Source organism: Centroberyx affinis, unplaced genomic scaffold (genome assembly GCF_046629955.1).
Source record: "Centroberyx affinis isolate AG114_WGS23_722 - 3 ecotype Tasmania unplaced genomic scaffold, CSIRO-AGI_Caff_v1 ptg003381l_1, whole genome shotgun sequence".
NCBI lineage: Eukaryota > Metazoa > Chordata > Actinopteri > Beryciformes > Berycidae > Centroberyx > Centroberyx affinis.
In genome coordinates, this window is record NW_027281369.1 from 209,622 (window position 1) to 235,972 (window position 26,351).

General features: G+C 44.0%; 1 protein-coding gene across 1 annotated transcript; it reads left to right on the forward strand.

Annotated features, from left to right (window-relative positions):
• Positions 1-806: 806 nt before the first annotated feature.
• Positions 807-25,649, forward strand: LOC139660757 (segment polarity protein dishevelled homolog DVL-1-like). Its single transcript, XM_071538978.1, has 15 exons — positions 807-1,208; positions 6,742-6,811; positions 8,885-9,006; positions 11,954-12,072; positions 16,591-16,729; positions 17,462-17,555; positions 17,714-17,783; positions 17,933-18,072; positions 18,664-18,740; positions 19,190-19,257; positions 19,474-19,551; positions 19,702-19,836; positions 20,734-20,901; positions 21,043-21,258; positions 23,600-25,649. The coding sequence occupies exons 1-15, from the start codon at positions 1,039-1,041 to the stop codon at positions 24,118-24,120; spliced, it is 2,187 nt and encodes a 728-aa protein (XP_071395079.1). The 5' UTR covers positions 807-1,038; the 3' UTR covers positions 24,121-25,649.
• The last annotated feature ends 702 nt before the right edge of the window (positions 25,650-26,351 follow it).

Genomic DNA, 26,351 nt, shown 5'->3' on the forward strand with positions numbered 1-26,351 from the left:
ACAAGACTACCACCTATTGTCACGCATGGGGTGCTCCGTCACATCCAGTAATAACAAAGCAGTTTGATACGATGAATGTGTAATCAGACATTATTGTTACATAACCATTAGCCCGGGCCCTACCATTAGAAACTATTGTTATATGCATATCATTTCTTGCTTTTATTATTATTATTATTATTATTATTATTATTATGGTAGTATATCAGTTGCTGTACTACTTTATGGTTTTCCCCAAGCCTCTTGAGCATAGAAACAGACTAATATTGCACAGTTGGTGGACAGTGAAGTTTGCGGTTTTTATTTATTCATTTATTTAGTTATTTTATTTTTTTTGGGCGGGGGGGGGGAATACTTCAGTCAGTGTAATAGCATTTGGCCAGATATAGGTAGGCCATCTAACTTCTTATTCTAGAATATTAATTGTATATTTTCATCAGAAGACGTATTTTCTATAATAGAATATAGTAGAATAGAATAGAATAGAATAGAATAGAATAGAATAGTTAAAGCCTGTATTCTACTGTAATATTCAACTGAGCCAGAGTATGGAGTAATCATTTTGTTTTGAAAAGGACTATGTCCTGGATTTGTCACGGCGGCCTACTTCCTCTTTGTTCGTGTTGTGGCTGTACAGTATGCGTGTGCTGTATAGACGACATACAGGCCTGCGCACAGCCCAAACACACCACTAGATGACAGCACTGTCCAAGCAATTACCTACTGAAAAATAGCAATATTCCCAACTCCATATCGCAAGGATGTGGACTGTCCCTTCCTGTTTTAGTGCCGAGAGAGCCACCGTACCGACACACATTGGAGCAGGAATACAGGCACTCATAACGCGATTATGTCTGGATTTTCGCTGTGTTTATCAAAGACACGGTTATTTATTTCCCATCGTGAGGTATACAGGTTTATTTATTAGGGAATGCTGTTATGTTATTCTACGGGTAGCTGGTAACATAGCAGGCCTGTTTATTGCGCTGCCAACCCTTGTTCCTTTCCTGTGTCAATGATTGTCCTCCCCTCACTCTCATGGCGGAGACTAAAATAATATATCACATAGACGAGGAGGAGACTCCTTATCTGGTGAAATTGTCCGTTTCTCCGGAGAAAGTCACCTTAGCGGATTTTAAAAATGTCCTCAACAATCGACCGGTCAATAGCTACAAATTCTTCTTCAAATCGATGGACCAAGATTTTGGGTAAGTGGCTACCGTCGGTGATTATTATTAGCCTATTCGTCTTGTTCAGCTGCAATTTGTTATTGCTACGTGTGTTTAAACAGCTTATTACAGGCCGTGGTTGGCGATATCAAACGATCCAGGCTGCAACGTTTGTTACATGTGTGCAAAGTAGTGCCATGTCTGTTTCCATGCTTCTGGCACCTGTTCATTATTATAGGCTATCCTGTGCGCAGTGGAGCAGACACAAGACTGTTTGAAGTGATACCAGATCTGTCCAATAGCCTTAATGACGCAGCCCTCAGTTTATTACAGGGAGCCCGTCTCCACGGGCAGACCCATACTCCATATACAAATGTCAATATATATATAAATTATAAATAATCCATGTAAATGTCAGAACAATGTTGACAAAGCATCCACATGTTCTCGGGTGCCACCTCAAGTTCACTATCGATTTTATATTGCCCTGGTTTTTTTCTCCACAGTGTTTGTTTATTGTAGCATGCTGTTCTCAAAATGAAAGCGATAAGAGAAACTGACCTATTCAAATCTAGCATCAGTTCATTAGACTTCACTGATAGATCATTAGATACAGTAGGAAGTTCTCTCTCTCTCTCTCTCTCTCTCTCTCTCTCTCTCTCTCACACACACACACACACACACACACACACACACAATGGACTGCAGGTGAGCCCCAAGTAACATGGAAAACACAGGGCAGCGTGGTTATCGTGGTTATTAGTTATGCAATCACCGCATGTAACCAACTTTCCATTTAATTGCCCCAGAGGAAGATCTGTCAAACGGCGCTGCTCGGCGTCTTCATAACCTCGTTTTCCCAAGTTGTCCTATAAATGTACATGTAGTTTAATAAGGGGTTGGAAGGTTCCAATGTTTTCATGTCGACCTGCCTATTGTCCCAAGAAATACAGTAGGCACATTATTACACAGAGTTGGTGCACAATGTATACCACATACAGTAGGTAGGCTATCACATCCTTTTCTTCTAGAATGTTATTATTATTATTAGCAGTAGAAGAGGCGTTTAATAGAATAGAATAGAATAAGTCAGTCACTATATTCACCTATTTTCTATTGTAATATTGAAGGACTACATCCTATAAGTCTTTAACCACTGATTGTGCAGTAGCATAGGCTATCAGGCCAAAATTTAACACACAACATGGCATCTGAAATAATTTCCTTAACTAATAATGGAACTATTAATTAATTCAATAGATCCTCTGTTCACTGTAACTTTGCTTTGTTGTTTATCATGAATTTTACACTGAGTAACTACTTTCTCTGTCTACTGTATTGTGGGTGTTATGAATTATTTTTCATAATTGAAATATTTCATCATTCACTCTCTCTCTCTCTCTCTCTCTCTCTCTCTCTCTCTCTCTCTCTCTTTGTAATCCTGTCTTTATTTTCAGGAGTTAGACCAGGTTTGCAATGCTCCATAGCTATAGGCTCTATAGCTTTTAGTTTCTCCAGCTCTTGGTCAGAGAGATCCAGTTGTATCAGGCCTCTGCTGAGGATGACATATTTGTGTCAATGTTGGTTTCTCATTCCATTCTGATGTCTCATACATAGACATACACACACACACACACACACACGCACATTAATGTCTAGCACTGTAATCTCGAACATGAGTGAAGGAAATGCAGGGGCAGGCAGGCAGGCGGTGTCTATAGAATAAAAACGTCATACATTCCCACAGCAGCCTGACCTTGTGAGGGAAACTGGCTCTTCCTGGTGGCAGGCCAGGCTCTGCTTTGTCCCCAGCCCCGGCTTCCTGCCCCTCATGCACTGCAAGCCGGGCTGCGCGCTGGGCCTCAGGTGATCGACAAGCAGATTATGGAAACAAACAAAGCATGTTTGCTCTTAAACCTCAACATGGGGATGTGGCTCCATGTTGTTGAATACACCACTACAGTAGGCCGAGTCTGACTGGCTCCTGCATGTGCATCAACAAAGCATGTTGAAGCACATGTCATGAATTGGATATTGTCAAACTAATATGTTTTCACATATGTTTTCAGATTGTAGTATGACGATGATAGAGGCATCTCCGTGAACGTCGTCGTCATTGAGTCATTACGATAGAATATTCGGGTTCTGTGAGCGCCGTATGGTATTGGCACAGTATGGAAGCAAACCCAGTCAAAGGCACAGAGGATAGCAGCGCTTTGTGGTGGCCATGCTGGCCATACTGCATAAGCACAGACAGTATGGCTGCTGGAGAATTAGCTAGGGAGAAATAAGACTGCTGAGCAGAGGGGGAAAACATCAAATCCCTTGCAGTTATAGACAGTGTTTGAAATGTAAATGAGCAGTCAGTGCAAGGTCCTCTGTAGTAGACCCCCTGCCGAGCGGGAGGAACCAGCCATTTTCTTATGGGATTGTCGAACTGCATTTGCGCTGGCCATATCAACACTGTAAGTGCGGGCCACACAAATGTTATAAATGGCTTGTCCTAAAAACACCTCAGTGCGATCATGCATCATGTGTGATGCTTATAACCCTGTACTGCAGTGAGCACATAATTCCATTGTTCCCTTTAGAATTGCATGGGATGTTGTAAATATGGGCTGTGGCATTTTGGGTCACGCTGCAGAACCATACAAAAAGCTCATCGCTTACTAAGTCCCTAATTTAGGAGGTGAGTTGAGCACATTTGGTATTTTAGCTGTGTTTTGTGAGTTTGGCTGTCATAATATTTATTCATTTATCAATATTCATAAGACAGGACGTTAATTCAGACTGTGGGTTGTTTTGAAGCAACCCACTTGCCTTTTACAGAGACTTCAAGGTGATGATATGGTGTTTTGTCATTGCCACTGGTGGTGAGTGGGTTTGAGACCTCACTATAATGCTAGTCACAGAGGCACACTGGAGCTGAGGAAGCAGCCAAGCTGAGGTCTGAAAGAAACAGTCTTGTTTGTGTCTCAGAAAATAGGGGGCTGGTAGGGGGGATCTTTCTTCTGCTGAGATAGTGATGCTAAGCCACAGTAGTTAGAGGACAAAAAGCTGCAGCTTTTTGCACAAATGCACCCTTGCCTTGCCTCACTTGTTATTAGCGTTTTGTTATTTAATGTTTGAGGATTGTGACAGAATTGAAGGTTAAACTGTATTTGTGTGCCATGGGACAAACATCAAGGGTCTTACTATGATAGGAGCTACATCATATTTGATTGATAGTGACATAGTCAAGTGAAACGGAACTAAAAAGGGCCAACTGTGCTATTACAGTGCTGTTGAGATCACATGATTACAGTATTAAATGTGTCATCTACATCATATATTGAGTGTTTGAATAAAACTGTTTACTGCGTGAGACTGTGCGTCAGGGCCCAGTGTAATGAAGTACACCTATTCACAATTTTATTTGAGCTACAAATATTTTGCTTCCCTGTTTACAGTATCAGTAGCATCAGCCCACCAAAGTCCTTGGACTACTGGCCAGTGTGGGCCGGCCTCTCCTGCCCTCTGGTTTCTGGTTTATGCTGTAACTGCCCAGCCCTCCTCTGTCTCTCAAGGCATAAACAAACACGTCTAATCTTCCCCAGCTACACAAATACATATCCCCAGCAGTGGAATATTCAGCGATCACCAGGGCAAATCTTGTGTCATTATCCTGTGAAATCTGTTAAGACCTATTTAAGCTGTCAGCTCTAAGAAGTTAGAGCTGTGACAGAAGCCTGGACCAGACACATGCTTCTCTAAACAGGACTTACAGCTTGTGATTGTGTGCGTGTGTATGTGTGTGTACGTGTGCATGCTCGTCAAGAGTTCAGGCCGGAATTAATGCTGCTCCCGATATCAGATGGAAGCTGAAAAGAATGCAGGTCATGCGTACTTCACCCTGTTTTGTAGACGTCATCTGTTTTCTTTGGATTTGTATGTGGGTTCTACTGGAGTCAATGCCTTTAACAGATAGATACATATTTAAATGATTCATTTTGCAAGCAACTTCTTTCAGAAACCATAAAAATACTCTTTTACAGTGGGGGGCCAAATAGTGTGTGCACAGCATGTATTCTGTGTGGGTGGAACTGGCAACCGTCCTCTCATTGAACGTTATGGGTTATAAGGCTGAAGAGGCGTCGCTGATATTTATTTGTACGGACCACTCCCACATCCTCACAAGTCACCTTACAGCTTGGTCATGCGGCTTGAGAGAGAGGATGCAAACACTTCCTACCTAACGAGCAGCCGGCACAGTTACCCACCCCCCCACCCCTCGCCTCCCCTCCCTTTTCCTCCCTGAGGTGGAACAGGCCGCAGCAGCAGACTCTGTGGTCGTCAGTTCCAGCCACAAGGCTACGTTATCTCCGTCCACCACTCCCAGCAACACAGCTCCCACAGCAGCAGCAGCACACAAAAGCACAGCCAGCTTGGCGAGTCATTTCAGTAGCAGGGAAGTTCTGGCAAACAAGAAGTGGAAAAAAAAAAAGCTATAAATCTATAAAGCCGCTGTCAGAGACACCCCTGCATAAAATCTTCTTAGGCTTTCCTGCTGCTCTCAAGTCATGTCTCACCCTTTTCATTTATGGTGTTCAAAGCCAAGTAGCTAATGCGAGATCTCCATTCAGTTTCAGAAATTCTTGGTTGTACCGATTCTGTGAAATTCCTTTGCAAATAAAGAAATAAACAACAGACGTAAAGTCATACAGGGAATTATAACACTAACAGGTAAATAGATCAGGGTGTTTTGTGCATGTGTGGTGTGTGTGCATGTGTGTGCATGTGTGTGTGTGTGTGTGTGCAAGGTGTTACCCAGCTCATCTCTCGCCCCTCAGCTAGCTCCGGGCTTGATCTACGTGACACGAGCCTAGCAGGTGTGGTGACTGGTTACTGCTGAACTGTGTCCCAGCAGGTCAAAGGGTAACTGGGAGGTATTTTTGTAGGGAATTTACAGCCAAAGACGAACGCACCGAGGGAGGCTCACACACTGGATCACTCTATTAATACACACTCCCGTGCCTTGACGCCCTGTTGTCGCAGCTCTGTACTTTTTCACACCCACACGCACACATGCATAAAACATCCACACGGACACACATGTAAGCACACATACACACACTGAGACAAATAGACACACACACACACTCTCTGTCTGTCTATCTATATACGTATGTATCTATCTATGCAGCATTACCTATTGCATCAAACAATCATGGCTGATCATAGACCATGCACACATATGCATGCACACACCCACACAGATTTACATTTAGACCCATTCATTACTGATTTATGCCTCTGTCCGTGCCAGGTTGAGTGGCCCTATCATGTTAATGTAACTCACTGATAGAGAATCAGACTGAGTATGGCATTGCTGCTGCTGCTCAATGGGCTTTCCCATGCTAGCAAGGGTGTAAAGCCAGTCAAAAGCCATGTGGAAAATGTGACTTACAAAGCGTGAATGTCTCTCAGTATGTGTCAGCTGTGCAGAGCAGGAGAGTGACTTCAGGCTGTACAGTGTATGTGTGTGTGAGCTGACTTGTGTCCTCCTGACTGTTTCTGTCTGTCTGTCCCCCAGGGTTGTCAAAGAGGAGATTTCCGATGACAACGCCAAGCTGCCCTGCTTCAACGGGAGAGTGGTGTCCTGGGTAAGTGAGATGGATGGTGCCCCCGTGCCGCTCCTCTCTCCTGGCTGCTTGCCTGGCTGTGCAGCCTCAGTACTAGCTAAAGATATGTGGAGCACCCATGGATCATGTAAATGTAGCCATATAAACGCCTCCACACATCTTTTTAAACACTCTTCACTATAATCTCACTGTTCAGCTGCAAAGTGCACTATTTGTGAGCACTAGGTGTGAGCAATTCCATTAGGTGCTGAACTTAGCCACTGTTATAAAATGCAGTCAGCAGTGGCTGGCTTGACTTCCAAAAGAATAAATATCATACTACCTGTCATGAGGATTTACACAGCACCTTGTCACTGCTCTATCGTCATATCAAGACACAAGTTAAGGCCCGTTCACATCTACCGATAATTATGAAGTAACTATAACTATAAAAACATTCAAATCGTTCTTAGTAAATAGAATGTCTGTGTTCCCACTACAGCAGTAACTATAAAAACATTCAGTACAATAACTATAACTACATTTTTGGTTTGATCTATTTTTTGGATGTAGAGACAATGATGAATCATTTTCAACCAATCAAATTAAAGTTCTAAGAAAGAAGGGATTCAATAGAATTCGCGATCTCACTTTTTGCTGAGGAACTTATCATTGTAGTGTGAACGGGCCTCAGTGGCTTTACATGGTGCTGGAATGACTGGATGACAGGCCGAGCTACATACATTTAATCTAGATACTAGCTTATATTGGGTGTTGTTCATGATGATGTGATGCTTTATCGATCCCTCTGGGGAAATTCTGTTTTCGCTTGCCTCCCTCCACAGGGAGGTCAGAGGTCAAGTTCAGCTACAGAGCAGTACCAATGGAGCTGCTAGGTATTCAGTGTTTTGCTCAAGGACACTTCAGCAGGCCAGATGCTTGCTGATATGGCAACTTGAACCCAGGTTCCTCTTGTTTAAGGATGGTCTCCTCACTCTCTAAGCCACGCTGCTGCTCAACAACCAGTTGCCCCGAAGATATGCATCTTCATATCCAGATCACAAATATCCCTGTATGCATGATTTAACAGAACATACTGCATCTATCTTCTGGGCTCTAAAATTCAGACTATGAGCTTACCCCAGCTGTTACGAACAAGATGTTTACTTACGGCAACTCTTAATACGGACTAAAGAATCCTGAGAAATACTGTAATTTTGATGTGTGTGATCTGATTTTAATGCATATACAGTATGTGCTATGTATGGAGGTATATTTCCTTGATAATGCTGCCTGCTGGGAGACAAAACTGGGGAACTGAGGAGCAGAGAAATCAGCCCAACGTTAACCCGTTTCTTTGTCTCAGACAGAGAACCAATCAGCACATTGCAGACATGGGCTAATCTAAGTAGACAGCAACAGAACGGGACGGAAAGTGTTGAAATGCTTTCAGTCTTTTGAATTGGAGCAAAAAAGCAGCACACGGGTTCATTTAAAAGCACAGTGGCACAGGTAGATGAAGTGTATTACCATAGTGATACCTGTGAATCCCCAAGCTTACATTAGCCTCTCCCAGGAGAATAATCATAATCCACACTGTCATTAGTCTTCCCAAGGCAGCCTCCTTTAACTTTCATTATTCTGACTCAGATGAAAGGAGAGTGGCTGTATCTATGGGTCATTGTACATCATCCTTTGTACTGACACTCAACAGAGTAAAAGCAGTGTGGTCTGCTAGGTTTCTATGACGTTGCCTCTGTTCCTCAAGTTGTTTATGCGTAGCCACCAGTCATTTCTCGGGCTCCTTGGTGCATCTCATTTCGCATCCTTCCCTTATGCCTGCTCATGCACTGGATGTGTCTGTCTCAGTGCGGTGCCACCATCGCTGTGTGTTTATCTTTGAATGTCACAGAGTCTGTCTAGGTTGTCTTTGATCACGTTTCCTTGCTCTGTATGGGGTCTATATCATTTGAAAGAAGTATTTTTCATTGTTTGTGTGTCTTTCCTAGCTGAATATGTCTCTTAGATAATAAAAAACGTCCCTTTCCCATGTGTCTTTTAACTTGTTTTGCTTTCTTTTCTCTCTCACTCTCTCTCTCTCCGTCTCTTTCTCAGTTGGTCCTGGCAGAGAGTGCCCACTCTGATGGAGGATCCCAGTGTACAGAGAGCCATCCAGAGTTGCCCCCTCCCCTGGAGAGAACAGGGGGCATCGGGGACTCGCGGCCCCCCTCCTTCCAGTACGTAGGCTGATTAACGGCTGTCTTGTATGCACAATTACACACATAGAGACATGCAGGCAGTTGTATTCAAGCACACAGTCCTGTGCAAAGGGGTGACCTTTTTATTTCACTGCATGCCATATGTGCTTGATCAGAATCTGGATAGCTCATCAGAGAGATTCATCCCACTCAGTCTCATATAAGAGATGTAGGTGGTATATATGCCCCGTGTGGGAATGTGACGTGAAGTGTGCGTAAAAGTGCGTGCACGTGTGTGTGTGTGTGGGTGTGTGTTTCTATAGATTCTTGTTAGCTTTCACTTGTGTGTACTGTATGTGTACATTTCCACTCGCTCGCAAAGTGCTATCCGCCCACCCAGCCGTAGAGTAAGGCGTTAGTCTGCTCATCTATGTAAACATCCATATGATGCGTACTCCCCCAGTGCTGCTGATTCTAGAAATAGCCTTCACAGCATAAACATCTTCAGGGAAATACTGGCACTCAATGCGGCCCATTGTGTTCAGCCCCTAAGAGCACCCATCCATACCCGGTTAGCTGTTAATAAAGGGATATGTGGCCCAACCATGTGTGGTGTAAAATTGGTGCCTAAAAGCTCAGGAATTAGGGCATTTTCTGCAGCTTTATAACCGTTATCTGAGCCTAGACTTTGACTTCAAACCGGCAGATAAGAGATTCTCACTGCACTTGCAAAGGAGAAGGCCCAAATCTAAATATAGCAAGAAGGGCCGGGGGGCAGTGGGCTGGGGTTGTTGCCATTACAGCACTAGAGCAATACGGCTGAGGCTCTATATTGAGAACATGCAATCTGTCATGTCTCGGGGTATCTCTTTATCCACTGTTTGACATCTCGGCTCGCTTTTGCCCTCTGCGGGCTGCTCCCTGCTGTTTGGCTGTCAGCTGGCCTGATGATTTTATTGTTCCTGGACCCTCTTTTACTGGGACTACTGCCACCTTGTGGAGCAAAATGACAGTGCGTTGGCCCCCTTACCCCACGTCACTTCCCTCCCCCTCATTTCCCTCTCCCTCCCTCCTTCACTCTCCCTTTCTCTTTCCCTCTTTGAGCCAGACAGGCAGGCTTTTCTCTCAGAGAAACAGCGTGGTGAATTCCCTATAGCGAACCTCCTCTCTTTCTGAAATGAATCCTGTCTTCCACCCTCTGCCTCTTTCTGTAAATAGCTAGAATATTATTACCACTTCATTTTCTCTTTGTGCTTTATTCATGCATTTCATGTGTCCGTCGGTGTGAATGGCTGTATTTGATGAGCAGGCAGAATAGGTGTTTTGGGCTGAGAACGGACAGAATTGATGTGCTTCTGCCCGGTAATCCGGATTAACAGACATTAAAAGCACCCATCTCCATTTCCCAGGAGGGAGGGGGGAGGGCGATTGGCAGCGAAAGGGGGGTTGTGGAGGGGGTGGCATTTGTTCACAGCTGCAGCCTAGCGCCCTGGATAATCTCCCCCCGGATCAGCAGACCTCCCGCCCGGCTGGACAGCAGCCACAGACAGACCACAGACAGACAGACAGACAGACAGGCAGTCACCACCGCATCAGCCTTCACCACACAGCCTTCCAGTCACTACTAGCAGTATAGCCAAACTATGCCTCTTCACGTCTTGCACCAGTGACAAAGTGCTGTTTTTAGCGCAGGGTATTTGCATACATGCACTGGCCCGTGTTAGTGAAGCCCAGCCCAGGTGCACCCATTAGGACTCAGATGCAGGAACATGTAAGCATGCCTCGTTGAGCACTTTATCCCGCTGAGTGAACATAGCAGACACAGCAGCCTGTCTCCTCTTGTGTTTTTAATTTGCATTGATCATCTGCACGTTGCCACGGAGGTATACGAGACGGTAGCTTTTTAAACCCCCTGCAGGATGATGTTTGTGCCCGTGTTAGTTAGTTGTTAGTTATACATATAGTTTTCTGTGAGTATTTTATATGAGTGTTTTGTGGCATTATTGTGTGTCTTTTTATGCTCCATGTTTACTTTTGTTTTGTTTATATACAATATGAATATATATGACACTGTTTGGATATGAGCGCTGCCCTTTGAACATGTGTGCGCATGGATGCATGAATGTGTTTGTGCTTGTGTGTGCATGCGTGTATGTATGTGTGAGTGTTTATGCAGGTGTGAGGTACATGTAGCCTACATGCCTAAGTGTGTGTGACAGATAGACAGGGTTGAGGAGTGTTCTCACCGGCCTCAGGTTTCTTTGGTGCCCGGTGGCTGTTTAAGTCCCTTAACCCTGGTGCCTGAGGCCACAGCCTCACCAGCCCTCTGACAGAATAACAATCTGCCCTCGAGTCCTTCCAGAACCCCCAGACTCCTCCCAGATCCCAAACACACAGGCCTGCTTATTGCTCAGCCCACACCTGATCTACCACTTCCCCCCTTTTCACTGTCATTCTGTCTTTTCTGTCTGTTCTCTCTCTTTCTCTCTCTCTCTCTCTCTCTCTCTCTCTCTCTCTCTCTCTCTCTCCCCATCATGCTACAGGCACCATCTGGGCTTTCAATAGGACTCATTAATGCTAGTATTGTCCAGAATGGCTCCCTCTCAGGGTATCTGGTCATTAATGACACTTAGTGAAAAACACATCACATACCACACAACAATGAAACTGCTATTTTGGCCAGAGGGATTGAATTTGAAGCAGAGTCATAATATGAGTTGCATATTCCCCTAAGGTTGAGTGGCAAACGAACATATATTATGACAGACAGAGGTATATTGTAGCTGGGGATAATTTGGGAGTGTTGGTAAGAGGCTGGCTACAGAATTATTTGGAACCACTGTGTGTGTTTGTGTGTGTGTGTGTGTGTGAGAGAGAGAGAGGGAGGGAGGGAGAGGGAGAGAGAGAGAGAGAAAGAGAGAGAGAGTGTGTGTGTTTTGTACATCATTATGAATCTGACTGAAGTTTTCCGATGTGTGTATTGCAGTGCCAATGCGGTGAGCAGTCGAGACGGCCTGGACACAGAGACGGGCACAGAGTCCCTCCTGAGCCACCGTAGAGAACGGGAGCGAGAGCGTGCACGGAGGAGAGCGAGAGAAACTGAGCGTGAGTATCATCTGCAAGGAGCAGATGGTTCTTAAATTGCAATTTTCCTTTCTCAATTTTCATTTCTACGTTATCGCATTTCAGTGCCTCTAAACACTTATTTTGCTCCATTCACTCACCCAAAACAGTGGAAAGACAGCAGACAGCTAAGGAAAAGCCCCCCGGGGATCGCAAGGCGCATGTTGAGCTTTTAGTTACTTGAGAGCAAGAAACACATAGATATCCTGATGCTAGGTAACAGTAAGGGAGGTGGTAAACAGTGCCTGATTTTGCCACACGACAAAGATTGCTTCTGGCATTCTCTGTCTTTCCAATAACTCTTCTTCTTCTCCTGGTTCCTGTGTGCAGCTCAGGTTTATGGTCAGAGGCTGTTTTCCACTTGGTAGTTGCTCTCCAGTCCTACAGGATGATCATTCATTGTTAGAAGACACTAGTGTTATGAAATACCCGAGGCAGATCTGTTGCTGCCTATTGTTGAGATCTGAATGCAGCCATGTACATTTTACCTGTTGGGGAAAGTAATTGTTTGGATATTTCTGCACTCTCTGCACGTAGACAAGTTCTGTACAAAAAAAGCGGGAACATGGGAAAGAGTGAGTCAGCCCTTGAGAACCTTAATCAACTGTAAACACATCTGCTGTGTTATTTAGCTCACTGAGGTGTTGTGGCGCTTGACTGCAGTAAATTCGATTAAGGTCACTTTGGTAGAAGTACGGCTTCCTCTCCGCTCCTTCAGAGGAACTCCTTGCTTTACAGACTTGCTATTTTCAGGATCAGGGCCTGCCAGGTACCATCACATGTCTCTGCTCTCCAAAACAGAGCCGGGTACGCTGGTGCTGCATTGAAAATACAAGGTGTGTTAGCAGCATATTCCTACCCGCAATAGCTGCACTATATTTTATGATCTGCATTCAAGAACATGATTGACACGATTCCTCTTTGAGATATCCACTCCAATTCATTCTTGTCACTGTCTCTAGTTTTTGGCAATATCGGTTGGTTTTATGCCAGGAAGTAATAAACCAGCAGCTTCTAGTGCCTGCTGTCTGCGCCTGTTTTTCCTCCATGCCTACAGCAACGCCAGTTCTTTATCTCTCTCTTCTCTCTCTCTCTCTCTCTGCCTCTCTATCTCTCCTCCCCTCATCCCCTCTTCACAGCAAGCGTGGATGTTTGGATCCTGCGCTCCAGGCTCATTAACCAAATACTCATTAATTTATGTGGTGCAATTAGTATCACAGACTACAGCATCAGGTTGAGGTGGTAGGGAGAGAGCTGTAAATGTGTCACACTGGAAACAGGGAACTAACTGAATATGAGAAATGTATCTCAGCAGAATAACGGCATTTTCAAATCCATTCGTTTCATTGTGATCGCACTCTTGTGCATCGTATTTGTTCGCTCGTGACTCGGCCCAAGGCATATTGCCCATGTCAAATCCACTGTTGCTAACTGCCTAGTGCATATCTGTTGTTTCATGGGTGAAGCAGAAAAATAGTCTGGCCTAAGGAACTTTGCGTCTGTCCTCCATTCTCCTCCATATTCATTTGACCTTGTCACAAATCAGACGCTATCACACAGAAGGCAAAGAATGCAGATTTGTGTCAGGGTTAAGTCTCAAGTCATTCTCACTATCTCTGCAATCATACCCACAAATATGCATACACATACAGAGACTCTCTATCTTGCTCTCTTTCACTCTTTCTCTCTCTCTCTTTCTCTCTCTCTCTCTCTCTCTCTCTCTCTCTCTCTCGCTTTCTCTCTCTCTCTCTCTCACACACACACACACATACACTTTATCTGCTTCCTTCCTGCATTCACCCGCTAGTTTGTTAGCTCTAATTAAGTGAAAACATCAGGGGAATTGGGAGTGTCCCTCTTGGTGAACAAGCAGTTTCATGGCTCATAAATCTGGCTTACATGGCCCAATGTAATCTAATTCAATTTGGTTGGATTTGTTTAGCAGCTGCTATAGTGTATCATGGGCACAAGGCCGGGATGTAAGGACACATGAAGGAGGAGCCAGTGGCCCCGCCTCTTTACCTGCCCGCCTGCCTGCAGCATCAGCAGCAGGAATTCCCCGGTCACATTATATGCACGCTTGAAGTGATTCTGCCTCTGAGTGAATGCTCGCTGTTTTACAGTGAACAGAGCAGGCTGAATTAAAGTGCTCAACCCCTGGTAAACATATCCCTTGTTCTCTTCTTTCTGTGCTGTTATGTGTGAGTGTGAATGGATGAATAATGCAGCGGTTGAAGATTTTAGGAGGGTGGACAGGTGGAGGACCCTGAGGGCAGCGTGGAATTATGGGATAGGATCTGTTTCAGGGCCGCCAGGTGTTCTGTATCTTACCTGTTCTGGGACAAGTGGAGGGGGGGGTTGAACCAACTGACACCTTTTCTGCTGTACATAAGCACCCGGGGCAAGCCAAGTTTTGACTCCCAATATTCAGTGGGTAAACTCCAGAACAAAACATTTAATACACAAAACAGCATTAGCTATTGTATTAAGTATTATTCTGTTCAACCCTGCCTGGATTTCAAGGCCAAGGTCAAAACAGACATGGTTAAGCCTAAGCACTTATGCTTGTATTAATGTATTAACACAAAGCACAAATACAGCTGGTGAACTTAACTGTCCTCTGTGGTGCACAATCACAAAAAGTGTCTCAAAATCTTTGTTGTGCCGCGATGCTGCGAAAAGCCTTTGGTCCTCTAATAACCTGATGGTGTTTTCACCTGAAGCAGAGACAGGACAGCACATCGTCTCAAATCCCATATTATCTCTGGACTCTCTCTCTCTATTTTGCGGAATACTGACATCTGATTGGTCAGAGGCAGATTAGCAGACTATTCTATAGTCGCGTGCCATGGGAGGGAGGGAGGAGGTAATACTTTCTGCTCTCTCTGAGTCAGCCCAGTTTCTCTCTGCGTCGGATGAAGGCACTCTGTCGGCTGTGGCTGTGGTGAGAGAGACGACAGGATTCGTTCTGTGTTTTTTTCTGTTGATGGTATCTGACATTTGAAGATGTGAGATACATGCGATGACATTTGTGGTTAGTTTAATGCAAGTTATTTATTGCTGTGTGATTCTGATGCACTCATTGTGATTCTGGAAATTCCAATAAGTTAAAATAGAAGGGTTCTTGTTTTGCACTGAGTAGACAGTTTGTTTTTACTTACGTTAATGAAATTAAGGAAGTCCTCCAGTCTAATTGATCTAATGATGATTGTAAGCCAGTCTTGGCGCTAAGTTGGAGCACTGTGCAAACTTGGTCCGTAAAAATGTATGAAATTTATTGCAACGAATATAGTAGACCTACTTTATAACGTCACAACTTTTGAAAGGGATTGATTATTATGGATAGGTGATGTTTCAAGTTGCACAAGTCTAGACAAAAAGTAAAGTTGCTGCTGAGTCAAAGTGCTCACTTCTCGTTTTCTCACTTGTTCCTGCTCACAGAGTATCTTTATGCTCATTCCCTGTTTTTGTCACTGCCTCTATTGTAGATAAGCTGTGGAGCCTGTCAGAAGCCAGCCGGCGGGCAGAGACAGTCTGGGGCTCAGGCTGGGTTTTAGAGAGGGACTAGGACAGACGGAGCACAACACAAAGACACAGGCTCCAGGCAGACAAAGATTCAGATCTGGCTTACTTGACCTGTGCACTCAATAGTTTGCCAGTGTGGGAGTCGTTGGAGTGTGTGAGAAAATATGTTTGAGTGAATCCTGACAGTAGGAATGTCACTCTTCTGAATGAGTGCTGATACACAGTAGCTTAGCTTTCATTTGAGCACCTTCTGGGCGGAGCTAGCTATGGGAACTACCACATTGCTGGAATGTTTTGCTTGCTCCCGGCGAACACGCTCTCGGCCACGCCCTCGTCGCTGTACCAGACCTTTCCAGCCAATCCGCTGTCACCCTGAGACAGCACCACCTCCCTGGCAATGTACGTATGGAGATGGACAGGGTAAAGTGTTGGGAATCTGGGACACAGCTATGATTGTTTTGGTTGATATCTTTCTGTTAGGAGGTGAATTCATGTTGAACGGTGTACATTTACTGTGTAGAAAATCTTGTACTGTGTAGAATATATATCTTAAGTAATGCCAATAAGTGTGTTATTTTGTCCAGTTTGTATTTTTTGCTTCATTATGATTTCTACCTCACATGTTGTAATCTTCTACAAGCCAAAACCATTGTTGCTTTACTTGTCTTGCCATACACTCTTAAACTGGTGTAAAGTGTGCCTGAAATCCCGGTCCTGCTTTTCAGATGAGACCTCAGTTCCTGTTTACAATAATGCCAAAATCTTCCAGAGGTACCAGAGAGAGAAGCTCTTTTGTTGTCTCTGTCTCTGTAGCTGAGACGACTATGAGACTATGATCCCCTTCCAGTTCAGCCACTCTCACTAACTCCTCCACTCCCTCCACGCTCTCTTTCTCTCTCATTCTGATCTGACCCCTCGATGAGCAACCCGACCTCATGTCTGACTCACTGCTGTTCTGTTGTTTCCCTTCTCCAGTCCCTCGCATCAACGGTCATTCTAAATCAGAGCGCACGGCGAGAGACTCAGCCATGGGTTACGACAGCGCCTCGGTGATGAGCAGCGAGCTGGAGTCCAGCTCCTTTGTCGATAGTGAGGAGGATGAGGATGCTAGCAGGTAACATACTGTGCCACATCTCTCCCTGTCCTCCTCCTCCATCCAGCCGCTTTACTCAGTAGCTGTTTTTTTTTTGTTTGTTTTTTTTAAATCTACGTATTGATTTTCAGTACATAAAAAAACAAAACAAGACTAACAAGACATATACACAAAGGTATACACATGCAACAAAAATGTACTCGTATTGACATTATCAGGTCTACGGGGGCCTAGTCATTTCTGTACATATGCATGGCTTATTCCTCTCATCGTTATATAATGATATTTTATAACTTTTATAATTCTCCACCTTTTCCATATTGCACAAATCTGTTTATCTTTATGTCTGAGTAAATTCTGCTGCTGCTGATACTACTGCTGCTATTTTGCACATAGTTTTAATGCTTGAATCCATACTTTTCTGGACATTTTCATCCATATATTCTGTTCATTCCTCTCAATAGTTGAGTGTTGGAATTGTATGTAATCATAATTTTACCTTCTTATTTATATCCTATTCTTCTTTGATGTATCCTATTACTACTTGCTGTCCCAACAGCCCAATTTCCCCACAGGGATCATTGAAGTTTAATCTAATCTAATCTAATCTAATCTAATCTAATCTAATCTAATCTAATCTAATCTAACAACAAAAAACAGCATTTCTAAAAACAATTTCCCATTGTCCTGACCATACTCTGCTTCTACCCTCTTTACTTATTCTTCTATGCCACTTTTCTTTCTGTGTTTCAGACTCAGTAGCTCCACAGAACAGAGTTCCTCTTCTCAGCTAATGCGCAGACACAAACGGCGCCGACGGAGGCACAAAGTGGCCAAAATAGACCGGGTGAGCCCCTCTTCCATACTTCGTCACTGCTACCTGGTGAAATTGTGTTGGACGCTGAGTGTGAGAAACAAATGAGACGGCTGATTGATATAGACTTTATGCCACTATGACTTTTTCTGATGTGCTCCACTCATTATATCCACTTGCTGCCTTTCCAGTCTTCATCCTTCAGCAGTATCACAGACTCCACTATGAGCCTCAACATCATCACCGTCACGCTCAACATGGGTAAACCTTCTATTTTTCAATGCATTTATATATTTATATGTATATAGAGAGAGATTATGTTAAATATAGACTTACGACCATTCAAATTTTTCTTAGATCTGATGCTGCGATCTTCCTCATTCCTCTCTTTCTCTCTTCTTTCCTGACAGAGAAGTACAACTTTTTGGGTATCAGTATTGTCGGTCAGAGTAACGACCGGGGCGACGGTGGCATCTACATCGGCTCTATCATGAAGGGAGGAGCTGTGGCGGCTGACGGCAGAATAGAGCCAGGGGACATGCTCCTCCAGGTACACTAACCCTTACAGAATTCATATTCAACACTATGAATTTCCGCCATGCATGTATTTTAGTGGAAAATAGCGCAGTGTAATGGTGCAATGACGAAAAAATGCCATGGGATTTGTCATTCTTTAGGATACTGCTGCTTGTACAGTGTGAAAGTTAAACATTATGGGAATGGTCACTGGATTTCTGTCTGAGGTTTTGTGACCTATTAATATCCATAATGTCCTATTCACCTCCCTCTTTTGTAGAAGTTGTAATTTTGCCTCTCCTTTTCCTTCCTGTTGTTGCCTCTCTTTGATCTCTGTATGGCTGGGCTCTATGGCTACACCCACTGTTACACACATGGTGGCTGATAAGTATTTGTTGTTGCCCCAACATTCAACAATGTACTTTTTACTTTGGCCGTGTATACTGCAGAAAGCAGCTTAGGATTTACAGGCTTCTGAAAACCTAACAGCACTGCAGAGATTAACTTGTGTACTGTACAAGTGCATAAACAGATATGAGCTTCAAAATTGTATTCTAGTCATAAAAATACACTGTATGTGATGTCATTTGATGTAATATTGATTAATTTGTGGTGTGCCAACCAGGTGAACGACGTGAACTTTGAGAACATGAGCAACGATGACGCTGTGAGGATCCTCCGGGAGATTGTTTCCAAAACTGGGTAAGGAGAACAGTGAGTTACATACACAGCTTGCTCAGAGAAACTCCTGAGCATCATGAGCATTTGATTCTCCGCTTTGGAAGATTATTATACAGAAAACGTAACTCCACTCCCCACTAACACATAAATGGGATACTATCATAGGATCCTGCATGGGTATCTGAAGGACTTAAAGTATTACAGAAAAGCTTATTTAGCAATAGTATGATTCTGTAAAGCGCACAGTCCAGACCGTATTAGTGTGTCCCAACAGTTGATCTCTGACCGGGATGATTGGATCAGTAGAATGGATATACGCTAGGCAGCTTTGATGGGATTGACCACTGTGCAGTACAAAGTCATAGTTTCACTACCATCTCTTCTGTTGTTTGGGCTCAACCAAACATTGCTCTTTACTGTCAAGCTAAAGATCTGCATTTAAGCTGATTATCTCTATATTTCTTCCCCAGTCCTATTAGTCTTACTGTTGCCAAGTGCTGGGACCCATCCCCTCGAAGCTACTTCACCATCCCTCGCGGTAAGACAAAAACAAGTGCTGTATCAATGTCATAGCTCTCCTACAGATGGATAACATGCCTAATACTCCTAAGCACATGCATCAATTATCTTATAAACCAAACTTATTCTCATTGCATAAATCTGAAGCAGTGTAACTAATGCTTCTACCAGGTTTTACCTGATGATGGCTGTACTGTATCATTTATCAAAAGTGCCTTAATGTTTGTTTGTCCAGCTGAGCCAGTGAGGCCTATTGACCCTGCAGCCTGGATCTCCCACACCACCGCCCTGACAGGACCTTACCCACACTACGGTAAAGACAACACCGCCACACACACACTATGACACATACACTACTTCTTGACTATAGTGTGTATGCAATGATGACAATCATACAGCATTTCAAAAATAATTTGAAAGTTGTGCTTTTCCATATTTTCTCACAAACGCTTCTCCCTCCCAGAATTTGATGACTTGCCTCTATCTGCAAGTAAGACGGACATGGCAACCATCGTCAAGGTGATGCAGCTGCCCGACTCTGGTCTAGAGATTCGAGACAGGATGTGGCTGAAGATCACCATCGCCAATGCTGTCATTGGTGAGAAGGGCTTGGGAACAGAAAATCAAATACTTGTTACAAGACTTTTTAGATGCAAAGCACCTCATGGCTGCAGAGCACATTTATTCACTCATTCACAGTTAGCCTATCTGCCCCTAGCGTCCATTAGAAAGCATGGCATACAGCATCTGAGAAGCACTGTTTGGTCTGCAATACTGCTGAACTGGGTGCTTAGCATCCGTGACACTGTGTGTCCTTGTTAGTCTTCCAAGCTAAGATTTAGAGTTAGTTGCATAATGGGAATGACAAGTCATATTCAGATCTGTGTTGTGTGTGCATTGCTCTGAACGTTGGTGTCAGAATATGTTTAATAATGCACCAGTTTGCCAGGTTAACACACCAGAGGGTTTTTGGGAAATGGGAATTTCAAGGGTTCTTGAAAACATCCCTATTGTACAGTAGACTTACTCCTTGTTTATAAATTATTTAAGATGATAAGATGATGAAATATTCACTAGATAAAGCCTTCTCAAACGGATTTTTATTTTCATTGAAGTAATTAAATAGCACTTATGTGTCACTCTCTTACTCTCTTTTTGAGCATGCAATTTATTAGCATCCTAAATATTAGGAAACATATCAGCCTATTTTTAAGCTATCTATGGGCTGAAATGGCAACTCATTTGAGCTAAAAGTAGTGCTAATTGTTTTTTTGTTACAACATAAGTCTGAGGTCAGAACAGTAATGTGCGCAGTTTTGGCATTAAATCCTTTTGCACCTTATTCCACCCTAGAGTGATCTTGCTACTGTACTATAGCTGCTCATCTAACTGTAGCCACTGTGGTTCTTATGCTTATCAGCAGCATTTTTAGTATCTGCCCAATATGTGAGAGCAGCTGACTAGATGTTTGTCTGTGTGTGTGTTGCTGCATCAGGTGCGGACGTGGTGGACTGGCTGTACTCCAGAGTAGAAGGATTCAAGGACCGGCGGGATGCTAGGAAGTACGCGAGCAGTCTGCTGAAGCACGGCTACCTGAGGCACACTGTCAACAAGATCACCTTCTCTGAACAGTGCTACTACACCTTCGGAGACCTCTGCCAAAGTACCGCACCACCGCCCGTCTCCATGTGTTGATAATACAACCGTTTCTGTCCTGTGATGGCTGTTTTATGAATAGAAGGATTGTGCTAAAATCTCTCTCCCCCTCTCTCTCTTTCTCTGGCTCTTTTTCCCCTCCAATAAGACATGGCATCACTCAACCTGAATGAGGGCTCCAGCGGTGGAGGCTCTGAGCAGGACACCCTGGCACCGCTCCCTCCCACCAGCAACCCCTGGCCCCTGGGCGGCCAGCCATTCCCCTACCCTCCCTTTCCCTCCGCACCCCCCAGCTTCCCGCCAGGATATTCAGACCCGTGCCACAGTTTCCACAGTGGGAGCGCAGGCAGCCAGCACAGCGAGGGTGAGCGATGGGCGGGGTGGGGTGGGGGGGTAGGCGGGCTGTGGAGCCTTTGAGTTTTCCATCAGCTTTTCATTAATTGATGTGATGTGATAATTTGACTCAACATGCAACATGACATTATCCCTGATCTAAGTATTCTTGGCATATTAGGTCAGTATCTATTAGTGTCTGACTCATTTTGTTTTAGCTTTTTTTGGACTTCTGGGTTGTAAGTTGACATTGGATTGCATATTTCCATAATGTGTCTTCTAAAAACCGTCCTGTATTGTCAAGGTCAATCATGAGCATCTTGAGTCATGCAGCGGACAGCTCTGCAGTACTGGGTGTGTACTCCATAAAACCCGATCAACCATGTGATTACAAATTGCCAGCTTGAAATGATCAATACCAAGTCCATCCTTCTCCATCAATTCTTGAATGATCTTTTGTTTTGATTTTGAATCAAACGTGATAGTGCGCTGTGTTGCTACTGCATGGTTTTTGACATCTGCATTGAGGGAGAGTGGCATTGTGGATGTTTATTGTACTTATGTAGGTGGGTGGTGTTGGTAGTGTGGCAGTAGTATAGGATTTATAATGATGTAATTTAGTCCAGACAAATAGTCGCAAGTCACATGTTACCATTATGTCAGTCTTATTTTCATCATTTTGAGTAATTCATCCAGACATTGTTATGTTTGTTTGTTTTCAGCCAGTGATCATTCTTTCAGTTGGATGTCTGTAACCTTTGAAATTTGGGAGGAGAGAGATTGAAAAAAAGATAAGAATAGTCATGTATTTTAGAATACGACGTATTTTTGTATTTTTTTGTAATTTAAAGTTAGATTGTTTCTTTTGGCATTTCCAGACATGCATTAGTTTGCAATGTTGTGTCTGCCTGACTGTGCGAATGAGTGCATGTATGGGTTTTTGCATTTTTGAAGGGGAGTTCCTCCGTGGCTCCATGGTTTTTTATTGTACAGTATTTGCTTTTTTGTCATTTTTTATCTGTTTGAGAACAGAAGGGCCAATAATAGCCATAGGCGTACCACTAGCTATGGGCTAGATGCAGTAGAGGTGGACTACAGTAGGTAGCGTGGGAAGGTCTGGGCTGGGAGGTGTGTGTAATTCTGTTGTTCCCTCTGTTTCTGCTGGGCAACGGTAGACTGAAGGAGGAGGTAGTCCCAGGACACTGGGGGAACCGGTAAGCCAGCTAACCCCCTCTCCTCCTCTGCTGCTCTCTTTCCTTTGCTCTCTCTATTTGTCTCTCAATTCATCTTCTTCATTCTTGTCTAATTCCCCCCCCTCTCCTGCTTTCTTTCTCTCTCTCTCGCTCTCTCTTTCTCTCTCTCTTGTCCTCAATGCCCTCAACATTCTCCACCTGCCATAGCTTTAAGGTTTTTTTTTTTTTCCTCCGCCCCTCCCATGCGTCTTCCTCTGAGTCTGTCCGTGTGTATGTCCGTGTCACTGTACCTGGAGCAGTGTGTGGCTCTCCTGACCGTCCATTCTCCCTCTCTGCACCTCTGGGCATGCATTCGTACTGTGCTGGGACCGCAGTGAGCGAGGTGCATGATGCAGGATGATCACTCCCGGGCTTGTGCTATCATTCTCACTGATAGGGGGCAATCATGCACCACTTTACCCAGTACTGTTGGGCTCATTGCGGAAGAGGAGGCGTGGGATGTTTGATTTCGCAACAGTGTGGTACACCTCTATCAACATGCCACCAGTGTGAAGTACTGGCAGTGAAATGTGACACTAACACACCTTTAAAGCTAAATTGACAAAAAGGTGAACGTAACTCACTTTTTTTAAAATCAGAATCTTTAATCTGTTTGGATATTCTGTATTATTCAGTAGTACGGCGTGTTTCTGATGTAGGTGTATCATTCTTATATTTATACTCTGTGAATGTTTCAGTGTTTTATGAACATCAGAGGGGGCTCTTGGCCTCAGTTACTGCAGTTGGAACATGGGGAAGAAGCCATTGAGACAATCATGTGTTTGCTCTTGACTGTTGACTCTTCTGGATTGCATAAGAAAATAATATCTAGTCACACCTTAAACAAAGTGCAAAATGTATTTTACAGCATTCATTAGCGTTACTGTATGTAGCACAAAAGATCTCTCACCTGAAAACTGATGTACAATGTCTGTTGTGGTTCATGAAAGCTTCATTAAGCTTTTATAATGTTTTTGTTTAAAGTGTGACCTTCTGCCTCCATGTTAATCAATAGCAAATCCAGCTGGTCTGAATCAGCTGTAGCTGATGAGTTGGAGTTGCTGACTGTGTATTAATTGTATTAGGTGTGCATATCGATGGCCAAGCTAAAATGTCTGTGTTTTTCTTTCCTCTCCGCAGGAAGCCGAAGCAGTGGATCCAACCCCAGCGCAGGGAAAGGCAGACGCTCCTCCCCACAGGAGAAGGGCCACAGGTCGACATGCAGCGAATCCGAGCCAGGTGTCCGTGGAGGGAGGCGCGGTGATCGGTCCGCCAGCCAAATGAGCCATCACAGCCACGCCCTCTCCAGCCACAGCCACGCCCGAACAAGCTTCAGTCACACTCAGTCTCACAGGAGCCACACTCTCTCACAGCACAGCCATGCCTCCTTCACCTACAACCACGCCCCCTTCACCCAGCCAGGGCCTGGCTCCTGTGCCCACAGCGAGCGAAGCCACGCCTCCTCCTATGGCCCCCCAGGCTTGCCTCCCCCTTACTGTCTGGCCCGTCTGGCCCCCAAAACCTCAGTCAGCAGCAGCACACCCCCTGGAGCCCCTCCTGGGAGAGAGCTAGCGGCCGTTCCCCCTGAGCTCACCGCCAGTCGCCAGTCCTTCCAGCACGCTATGGGCAATCCCTGCGAGTTCTTTGTTGACATCATGTGACAGGACAGTGCCTTCAAAACTCATCGAGCACAAAACAATTCTCCCTGACCCACTCAGCCCCTCCTCTCTTTCCTCTAAACCCTGTTTGCCACTGACTGTCCCCGAGTTCAGAATGTAGACCCTGGCCCTCCACCCTCTGCTATAACAGCAGTCCCTCTGATGTCTAAGCAAAGGAATATGGGCAGTAAGAGCACAACAGGAGGGAATCCTCTCACACACAAAAGCACGGGTCCTCTGTGGCTAAAAACCCTCTTTTGTATTGACGTGACGTGTACAGTTTGTGAAATGTGAGTGGTATTCAATGTGGTGATCCTTTAAAGCTGCCACACGGACATTCTCGGGAGTGTGTACTCTGTTCTGTTCTGCAAGACCTTTAAGCTGGCCTGGATCTCAATCCCCCAGGCCCAGGCCCAGACCCAGACCTAAAACTACAGCCTGGACTGAGGAACTGTCTCTGGGCCCAGGACTCAGACTGGATCTCCTGGCTCATCTCCTCTGCACACACTGCAAAGATTTGGCACATCACACCAAACCTTTGGCCCTTATTGACCTATTTTCCTGTATGCTGTGGCTCCACCCGTGGCATATTAAGCTCTTACCTGCCAACTAGTAAACGCTAACCTTGGTCAGTTGACAGTCCTTGGATTTCTTCAACTTCATAAGGGAGGCCCTGTAGCCAGCCATTAGTTTAACTAGGCTGCATATTGCATGACTGTCTCAACTGCTTTAAAGGAGAGAAATTTTATTGATGAATTTTGTTTTAAGTATTACAATTTTTGGGGGTATTACCCCTTGCCAATGTTCTAAAGGAAGAATCCGTACACTGGATGATTTTTGTGATGTTATTTATGTGATCATGTTGCATTGATGGTGTCATACTTTGTCTACTATGGCTGACTGACAGACAATCAGACATCACCCTTTGTGAATCAGTGGCCAGTTACCACTGTCCTAGCTGTGCTTTGTCGAATGTATCATTATTCCTGTCAGTTATTGAACCCTGACATTCATAACATTTTGTTGTGAACAAATTTAATATCCTAGTAAGCAAATAAACTTGCATACAGGATTGCAAACAGTGGGTGCCCACCACAGCTTTGAAGGCAAACTTAATGGGTTGAATTGGGACAACCAGTTTGCTAAAAGCACCATGGATGTCTTCTTTGTAGCGCGTGAGCTTAGATAAAAATCAGTGTGACGAAAACCAAAGCCTCACATTGTGTGGTGGGTAGTTCTTTACATTGTAGGAAATGTCTTTGATCTCGATCTATCGACGCTTCTATGAACTGACTTCAAAAAAGTGACTTCAAGGAACCCTGGCCTCCAGATCCTGAACTTCTTGCGAAACAACGGCAAAACCCTATTGTATCTACTTAAAATACAACAAGTGAGAAAGAACTTGCAACGCACTCACTAATTATTTGAGCACTTTTCCATTTTCTCTCTCCCTCCCTTTAGTATGAAACACTGTTTGCAATCAAAGCTTTCTCTTTAATTTTGTTTCTTTACAAAAGAGGAATAAATTGTACATAGAAATTTATTATATATATATGAATAAAAAATATATATGTTCAAATTTGTGTCTGCATTTTTTCTAAAATAATATGTTGTCACCTGTAGCTTTTATTTTTTGCAATTTCAAAGTATTCTATTGGTTGAAATATTCGATATAAACACATTGACTGTGCTTACATATTCAGTTTTGTTTTAAATAGTGCCACTAGATGGAGACATTCTCTACTATTTACCCTATTCAAATTCAATTTCATGTATAAGTTTGATATATAAGGAAGTATTTCATAACTCACTTGAAGCAATAATAGGCAATTTTTAATCAGTCACACTAAATTAATATGTTGGTGGGTGATCATTCCTCAATAAGTCTACAAAGTTAGCCTCTGTATACCCCTACACAAAAACTTTCAGACAGCTTGTATTAGCTCTACCATGCAGACAGACCAGACATGTATGTTTCACTTAATTTGCTTTGACGGTAACAGGAGACGCCCCTGAGTGGAACTTCCTAGCACCAAAACTGCTGCGTGTACTTTCCCAGTGGGCTGACGTCGATCTGAAGAGGTTCAAATGCGTACTGAACCCAGTCAAACCTCACAGTGTCGCCTGCTTGACAGACCACCCACAGGGTTATAAGAAGCTATTGTCGACTGAGACCCTGAAAGCGAGGCAGGCCACACTCCCACAGATGAGAGGATGTGTGATAAGACGTTGGT

Coding starts and splice junctions, on each gene's coding strand:
- LOC139660757 (XM_071538978.1), top strand. CDS start 1,039: ATGGCGGAGACTAAAATAATATATCACATAGACGAGGAGGAGACTCCT. Junction 6,812..8,884: donor ACGGGAGAGTGGTGTCCTGG/GTAAGTGAGATG, acceptor TCTCTTTCTCAG/TTGGTCCTGGCAGAGAGTGC. Junction 19,552..19,701: donor AGGACCTTACCCACACTACG/GTAAAGACAACA, acceptor TCTCCCTCCCAG/AATTTGATGACTTGCCTCTA.